Below are 9,098 nucleotides of genomic sequence, written 5' to 3' on the forward strand. Positions count from 1 at the left end.
CAGTGTAGAAGAGGGAATTATGACAACTTCTGCTGGCTACCTAGAGAACTGAAAGGCTACAACCATAACTCATCACCTACACTACTCTCATACAGATTTCTAATTGGTGAGCATTTCTTTTTAAAACTGGGGACAGCATAAACTAAAAGACCTTCATGTGACATACTAAGCTGAAGTGATGCTGGGGTATAGCTATGGAGAGAGAAAGCACTTCCTCAGAGGAGAAAAGTATACTGCTTATTTTTGGCCACTTATTGAAGACTGGTCATGCACCTGTTTCTCTTTTTAATATTTTATTTTTATGTTTTTATTTTTTATTAAAAAATTTTTTTTTAATTTTTACATTTATTCAGTTTTGAGAGACAGAGACAGAGCACAGTGGGGGAGGGGCAGAGAGAAAAGGAGACATAGAATCCGAAGCAGGCTCTAGGCTCTGAGCTGTCAGCACAGAACCCGACGTGGGGCTCGAACTCACAAACCGTGAGATCATGACCTGAGCCGAAGTCGGACGCTTAACTGACTGAGCCACCCAGGCACCCTTATTTTTATGTTTTTAAAGTAGGCTCCACACGAACGTGAGGCTCGAACCCACGACTTCAAGATCAAGAGTTGTGTGCTCTCCCTACTGAGCCAACTAGGCGCCCCTATTCATGCATCATGTCCATATATTGAACAGAATCACAGACTAGGTCCTGGATGCAAAAACATCTAATATTGGGATAAGCTATCAGAAAAGAAATATGGTAAATTTCAATTCCAAGTATCAAAAGTATTATTTATAAATATGAAGGGGAAAAATCTGTTTCGAAAACTCAGAAAATAACTTGGCTGGATTGTAGGCGTCTGTGTCTGTCGGTTTGGAACCATGATTGTATCACAGCAGAACAGCAACACGGAGCAATGAATCTTCCAGTTCTGAGAAATTCATGGAGTAGCTGAGGCTCATTTCCTGAGAGCTACTGTGATTATGAGGATCATCTCCAAGAACGTATTCCTCTTCAAGATAAAAGCCATTACACACCTTCCAGGGCTCTCTATGACTCATCCAGGACCTTACAGAGCACTTCAAGTTAAAAACTGGACAAAAAAACCCTTGTCTGACCCATTCCTCAAAACCCCTTTGCCCTTACCTGGCTGCTGCCTTGTTGAGTAGTCCAGTCCATCTACTTTCAAGACCCTCCAACTGTGCAGTGATTTTCTCTCTATCAGCCAGCTCAGCGGACTGGGCTATTCTGCCTCCTTCTGCTTGAAGCATATCTACTGTGGCCTTTCGATCATCAAGGAGCCGCTGGAGCAACTAGTGCACACAGTGTTGAAGGAGAGTGAAAAGTGATAACACAATGTCACTTTGAAATCTGAAATAAGGAAGAAAATACAAGCGAAAGATCCCCAAACCCCCACCCCACCAAATCCTAAACGGAGTTGAATAATGGTAGCTTTTTTTCCATCCAGAGGCAAAAACGTGAGATGCAGCATAGCTCCTAGCACCAGCATAAACTCCACACTCTTACATTTTTAAATAGAGGGGTGACAGTCATTATGCGACTAATAGGGAACTTAGTTTGAATCAGGAGAAAAATGCACTAAAAGGGAAATTAAACCAAGCCAAAAATACAGACAGCACCTTATACATGACACACAACATTATTCAGAATATTGCTGACCCTGAAAACTCCAAAAACCTTGTAAGAAAAAGCTGTGCATGAAACACTGGAGTAGAATACACGAATAAATACACCGAACTACTGTTCGGTCCAATGTGTGCCACAGTAAATTGGTAGACTGAAGTAAGATGATGCAAATCAACTTTCACCTTTCTTTTCATGGATTCCTACTAAAACTCCTGAATATACTCCTAAATGAGAAGCCAATGTGTTGTCTGCCACTCCCTACGGCTGTTACAGTTCACTGTCCCAACATTCTCACTTACCTTCTGTTCTTGGATCTGTGCTTTCACCACTTTATACTCGGCAGATGGAGGTTTCTGATTGGCTATGAGCTCCTCAGTGTCTGCCAACCAGCTGAGCAACGGCTCCAAGGCATCTTGAAACTTCCCGCAATGCAACAAAGCCTCCTGCAGTTGTGCGATTCTTTGTGCAACCTGTATCACAGATGCAGGGGCTCGTTGTGAGAGAGGAGAGAGCTTTTTAAGTGACTACTGACCCCCTTTCCTAATTATATTTTCCAACTGCTGAATCTGTATTTGCATTCAGGTTGCAGGGAAACCTACAATTGAGATGTGCCTTTCTAAGCCCTCCATTCCCAATGCACTAGAGTTAGCCCCTCGCCACTCGCCTTTTTGTTCAGTGTGTTCCATCGAGCGTTGATCTCTTCCATGTCATGTTCCAAACCCTGCACATCACAGTTTTTTCCGGCACTCTGAATCAACCCCTGGCCGAGTCCATTCACCTGCTGTAGCTTCATCTGAAGAGGATCCACCTGTTCTTTCTGAAACATCTAGATAATTACAAGCCAAAGTTTTAATCTAAAGGTAGCAACCAGACCCTCTATACCACACAGTGACTGGTCATTCTTGGGAGATTTATGATTTAACAGAGGAGGAGCAGGAATAAAAAGAGAAAACAAGCCATTTGTACAGAGAACTATCAAGGAAACATGCGGTTTCATATTTCAGTACATCCTCCTATGGACAATTACAGAGAGTTATGGCACTACTTAGAGGTCTTTAACCCAATGACTCATGGTTGGTTGGTTTCTGCTTGCTTAATTTTTAATGCAAAAAGCTACAGAGGATAGAGAAAAATCAGCCTCAAGATATCATAAAAGTGTGCTGTCTATCAATCCTAAAAGAGAAGAGTAATACCAAATGACTAGTATTTAAGATTAAAAATACCTTGGGGAATACCTTTAACTGACCACTGATATATGCAACATTCTTCTCTGACTAGGACTCATAATTCAATTAATTAAAACATATTAATGTTGTGAAAAACACCAACCTCACAGTTTAATCCCCCTGTGGTCACTTAATTCCACTCCGTTCCAGGGCCACAGACCACACATTACTAATAATCTTGAGACAGTATTCCTGAGATTACAAAGGGAAACGGGCCAGTAATATTGGGAAATGTCCTTACCAACTTCATACTCTGAGATGCAGATATACAGAAAGTATTTTTAAAATTATAATACTGTCTACCCATGTTCACCATTAAACAACGGAATTTTAAAACAATGTGAATAAGTGTAACAAACAATGCATGTTTCTCTCTCCTGCAGTTAATAAGATCAATTATGACTTAGAAAGTTCTAAAAGGAAACAAAGAGAAGATAATACTTTGACACTGTAATGGTATTAAAGAAAAGAATGAAATAAATCATTGTCCCTAAGATCAGATTCTTCTCAATTATCAGAGGATAAAATCAGCCACATTCCACACATTCCCCATAGATCCAATGTGGATTTATTTCTATTTTTTTTCTTCTATAAAATGTTCCTTCAGTTTCAGTGAGATAGGTGAGTCATTTAAAGCCAAAGAATGACAGAAAATGGAAGAGGACAAAAATGTAAAAGAAAGATATAAGTTTGGGTAAGATTAATTTTGACCTATATGAGACTATAGTTCACACTTGAAGCAGGAAACTTATTCTTGAAAGAATGGGTTATGATGGCTGGATAAGCGAGTCACCAGGGAGGAAAAGCCCCAGGGAACACTAAAAAAGGAAGGTTACAAAGGTAATTACCAGTGGGCTTCATTTTATACTATAATTTGATTACACCATATTTTGTTAGGCAACACTACAAGGCGGTTCAGCTAAAAATGACTGTTTCCCCAACAACAGGGTTCCCAGAAAAGGCAAGCGCTAGGATTCCATTTTCTACTAAAGATGTTTTTTCACTGCAGAAAAATCAAAGCAGAGGGGGGAAAAAACAACTCCCATGTTTTAAGTTGCTTGGGTTCAACAAAATGGTGGTTGGTGATAGGGTGTGGGGGTTGGAAAGGCAAAGAAAGCAGAAAACAAAAGGTAAGGAGGGGAGATGTCAAGCCCACACCGAAGAGCCCCCTTTTATCCAGTAAGCAAGTCTTGTCTCATACTGTGGCATTTAAATTCTTTCTGTGCTTTCCAGTATGGTAGCCAGCAGCTACATAATGCTATTTAACTAAAAATTCAGTTCCTCAGCCACACTAGCCACATTTCATGTGGTCAACAGCCATGTGTGGCTAAGTGCCTACTGTACTGGGCAACACAGATAGAGAGTATCTCCATCTTGGCAAGAAGCTCTATTGGACAAGCCATATAAATGACATAGAAAAGTAAACTATATTTAAATAGCTTAGTAACCTCTTTCATATAATAGAGTTAATTCTTTTTTAAGGAATTCCATTTACTTTGTCAATGAACATTTCCTATAGAAACATCAGGGATTCCTTCCATTTCTCAACCTCCACTCTATGGATTAATTTGAGAGGGAATGGGTGTTTCATCTTTTTCCAGAGTTTTAAAAATCTATGAGAGTACCTCTAAATAAATACTAAGTATTTATTTTGAACACAAATTAACAGAATGTTAAAGTAAATTTAAAAACAGTTGCTCCCTTCTCTCAACTCCCAAATAAAGCTGTTCTGCAAAATCAGTGCTTTTAGATGCATTAAAATTCCTACTCCTCAGTATTTCAATGGGGCTGTGCCATGTTATTAACCAACCAGAGCTGGCAGATATTTCCCAGAGCAGAACACTAGCAAAAATTACTGCAAGAGTGTAAGACGCAACTGGGACATAAAACAGAAAATTTCCCAAAGAACTTCTTACAACAGTTTTATCTTTGGTAATACCACATTCTCCTAGTTTTTATCCTGCCTGATCCTTTTTTTTTTTTTTTTTTTTTTTAAATTTCCTTTATTCTCTTCCTCCTTCTCTTCTAGAGAGATGTTAGTCTATGCGTGTGGGGATCAGGGAAGGATGTCAGTTCTGGGCTCTCTTCTTGGCAATTCCATCCATTCCCACATCTTTAAATATTAACCATGATGCTTATGGCTAAAATGTGTGTGTGTATGCCCATCCAAGTACTTTAATACTGGCATATGAATGAAATCACGGTACCTCAAAACCTCTCCCTTTCCTCTCCCCTAAAAACTGTTTTTATCTACATCAACAATTTACTACTGCCCCCATCTGCTCAGTTGTACAAACTAGAATTGAGAAGCCAACCCTGATAAACACCCCTTTCCTTCTCCCTCCTTCTCAACATAAAAGCCATTATCAGGTCTTGTTGATTCTACATCCAAGACACACACACACGTATGTATACATACATGTGTGTATATATATATACACATACATACATGTGTGTATATACATATACACACACATATATATACACACACACAAATATATATTGTATCCAACCATCTTCAAATCCAGTGACATCTCTCCAGTTCAAGCCATCTGGCCAACTGCAGTAACCCAGCAGGCCTTTCTACTGTCCTTGATCTCCTATAATGCACTCCACATACAGCAACCAGAGTGATTTGTTTTGTTTTTGAAAATCATTCAGTGTTTTCTATATTTCATGCCAATCATAAGACAAACTAATAAAATATAAGACAAAATAAATCTGAGATTTATAAACCCCAACGTTGAGAATGTTTACTGTCTGTGCAGACTGGTTTGCTCTATCTTCAAGCTGCGAGTAATGTTTTAAAAATGTAAATGAAATCCTTTCCCTCCCCTACCTAAAATCTCTCAACAGCTTCTCATGGCTTTTAAAGTATAGGTCCTTTTGAAAACTTCTTAGTCCCTGCATCATCTGGCCTCTTCCTACCTCCCCAGATTTACTTCAAGGCCCTCTTCCAGAACCCTTGCTTACTGTGGGCTAGCCACTTGGCCTTCTAGAGTCCTAACATCCCAAAGTCTTCCCAGCTTCCATTTCCTTTACCTGGCATATTTTTCCCTCTGACTCTCTGCCTAAATAATTTCTAGGTATCCTTCAGGTTTCAGTTTTAAAATCCTTTCCCTGACACAATCAAAATGAAATATCCCTATTATGTATTACAGCCTTTATTTTTCATTCAAAACATTTGCTGTGATTTCTAACTACATATTTGTGTCTCTTTTTTTAAAGGTTTCTCCCCCCCCCCCCCGGTAATCTCTACACTCAGTGTGGGGCTCAAACCCACCACCCCGAGATCAAGAGTCACATGCTCTTCTGACTGAACCAGCCAGGCAACCCTGTATTTGTGTCTTTTTGCTCAATATTTGCCTCCATTACTGTAGCAGAAGTTCCACAAGGGGAGGGACTATGCCAATTCTATTCACTACAGGAGCCCCAATACCTGGCACAGAGTAGGTACACAATAAATATTTATCCGGTGAATGAATGAATCCTTGTATAGAAATGGTATGAGGGAAGGCAAACAAATTTAGGAAGGTTCTGCTGATTAGCTGAGCATTCAGACACTGAACTAAGATTGTGAGGCTTCCCAACTTTTGCTGTAAAAGACTTTCTTGGCAATTTTGAATGTTATAGAACCCCTAGTTTTATACCAAAGATTTTTTTTCTTCCATTGAACCAGTCTCTGGAAATAAGACTAAGGAAGTCTGCAAAAGAGAAAAGGGTTTAAATAACCACAGACTGTTCTCAGTGGGTCTGAATTCCACTCACTATAGGGATAGTAAATAAGTTCTAGCATTTTGCTTCTTCCACCGAACTCTCTTGTTAATGCTATTAGAAAGTTTATATCTATTTTAACCATGTATACATGTGTATATTTGTATATACACATACACACACACAGCGTTTAAACTACATTTCAGGTATGATCACTTACTGAGTTCTAAGTGTTTACGTATTAAAATGACAGGTTCAGTTGCCTCTAGGAACCATTTGGGAAGAAATGAAATCCATGCATCTCTCATCTTGGAAAAACTTATTCTCTCAATAATATTTCACTGGTCAGAAAAATCTGTATGCTCATGTTACCACTATAATATTTGTTTTGTTTCAATAAAAGTTTTCAAAATAGCCTCTCTACATTCTTATTGGTTAATGTCCCGGCTGGGGTGATGGTTTAGATTTCTTTTGTACACAAATGCAGGCATTTGCTTGCTTCCATAAAGTAACCATACTTCAAAGATGGACAACTGTACAGCTGGGCTACCACGGTCTTCTCCTGTTGTTTGTATCAGGCAGTATTTCATAAATGATTACCCCCCTGGAGCTGGAGGAAATCCTCAGAAATTACCTAGCCCCATTTACTCATTTTGTAGATGAGAATCTGAGACTGATATTAAGGGTTTCTCTGATTTTTTTTTCCTTTAGGCAGATTTGATCAGCTCTTTATAGATTTAACACCTGTATTTCATTGATTATTGCTGTAGGCTTTATACAAAAAATATTCTGTTTAATCAAGAATGCCTGTGACTTTGGACAAGTTATTGGGATCCCAGTGTCAATTTCGAATTTAGTAAAACTCAGGAAAGGGAATCAGTCCAACAATCTGAAAGCTTGATGGGATGCTACCTTACAAAATAGGTGGTGAAGCCCAAGGTGGACACCACCACCACTCAGCTAAGCAGGGGATCTGTAGCAAAGTTGGCCACTTGTGGCCTGCAATCAAAATGACTTTTCATCGCTGGTAGCTGCAGATTTAACTGGTGCTCTAGCCGACAAAGCTGCCCTGAAAGGCTCTGCAATGGGGTGGATGTGAGAACCCATCTTTCTTGTAGCATCCACAGATATTCAGATGGATATTCACTCATTCATTCAGTCTGTCACAGTGAATGCCTATTACAAGGCAGGCACAGTTTGGGGCCCTAGGGATGGTATAAAATCAAAACCACCTCTGTCTCTGTACTCAGTAATCCCTGGCTATATTAGATTAGATGAAACTTCCAATTCCTTCATTCCTTACCATTGCCCAAATGACACCGGGGCAGTGAACTGTAGAAAGCTGCCAATCTTAAAAGTCTTTGACTAGGAGTGCTCAAGGATGTGAACACTGTTCCGGGTGGTTTCTAACACATTTCTGTTCTCTGACATTAAGAATTGCAGAACCATGGAGCTCAGACAGAATGCAGGAGGACATTCAGCCCACTTCATGGATCAGGAAACAAGAGGTCCAAGAAAAAGAGTGACTTGCTTCAGGACACAAAGTTTGACAAGATAGGTAAAATACCTCTATTTTTCATAAACCTTATTATGCCTTATTCTGGCTTTAAGAAACACACATTTGTATTAAAAAGCTGTTATTCACACATCTAGATACCACCTTCACCCAAACCGTTTTGGTGAATTCTTTCAACTAACCAACAAAGCTATGTGGGAGAGAAAGGTGGAAGATATCAACAGTGATTTCCACGGGTTATCAGGTTATCCTCACAGGGTTCTGCCTTAACAAATGCACAAACTAGAGGCTCAGGACATCTAACTAATTTGCCAAGTGGCTAACTATCCCAGGTGTCTCTCCAAAGCCCTCACCCCCACTCCTCCCTCACTGCTGACATTACTTATTAAAGAGCAGCCTCTTGATTTAGGACAGAACATGGTCACTGTAATCTTCAAAAGCAGAATCATCTGTTCCAGCTAATAATCTTTTCCAAAATGCAAACCAACAACTATTGGGCTCAGTTTATAAATACAAATTGTAAAGTTTTTCACCAAGTGAAAGTAAGACATATTTTGTGCATAAATGCAACAGAAAGACCAGAATAGTCCAGTGCCCCAAAGAGAACCAAAGAAAGGATTATCTGTGCCCTTTCTAATCACTACCAAGGGAACTTGCACATCTCACTTTACTCCCCAGATCCTTTCCCAACAAAATGAGCAACAATTACCTCATTTGAATTTAATTCATCAGTTGCAGCCAGAGGCACTTTCCCATGCAGCACTGTGCCAGTCACCTCTTTTATTTCAAATCCTGCAGACTCAAGGTCCCCCTTAATCCACATTCTAGCAGGGGAAGCCTCTTCTAGAACAGGAGTTCCTTCTTCTGAGATAGGCACAGAATCAGTGTGGGCAGTATCTCCCAGGAGGGGTGCACCAGCAAGGAACATTTCCTCCATAGCAGGCAGTGCTGTAGCTGGGGCTGCAGGCTCCTCCGGGGTGGGCACTCTATCAGCTGGGGCTGTAGGCTCCT

At 39.9% G+C, this 9,098-nt stretch overlaps 1 protein-coding gene across 14 annotated transcripts in view; it reads right to left on the reverse strand.

Moving 5' to 3' along the window:
• Positions 1 to 9,098, reverse strand: part of MACF1 (microtubule actin crosslinking factor 1) — a 330,452-nt gene that overhangs the window by 49,897 nt on the left and 271,457 nt on the right. For all 14 annotated transcript variants that reach the window (XM_049617441.1, XM_049617439.1, XM_049617440.1 and 11 more), the window contains 3 exons: positions 2,296 to 2,457; positions 1,931 to 2,101; positions 1,131 to 1,297 (listed from right to left, as the gene is read on the reverse strand). In XM_049617441.1, the coding sequence (XP_049473398.1) occupies positions 1,131 to 1,297; positions 1,931 to 2,101; positions 2,296 to 2,457 (500 nt within the window). The remainder of the gene's footprint in view (positions 1 to 1,130; positions 1,298 to 1,930; positions 2,102 to 2,295; positions 2,458 to 9,098) is intronic.

Source organism: Panthera uncia (assembly GCF_023721935.1).
Source record: "Panthera uncia isolate 11264 chromosome C1 unlocalized genomic scaffold, Puncia_PCG_1.0 HiC_scaffold_4, whole genome shotgun sequence".
Taxonomy (NCBI): Eukaryota; Metazoa; Chordata; class Mammalia; order Carnivora; family Felidae; genus Panthera; species Panthera uncia.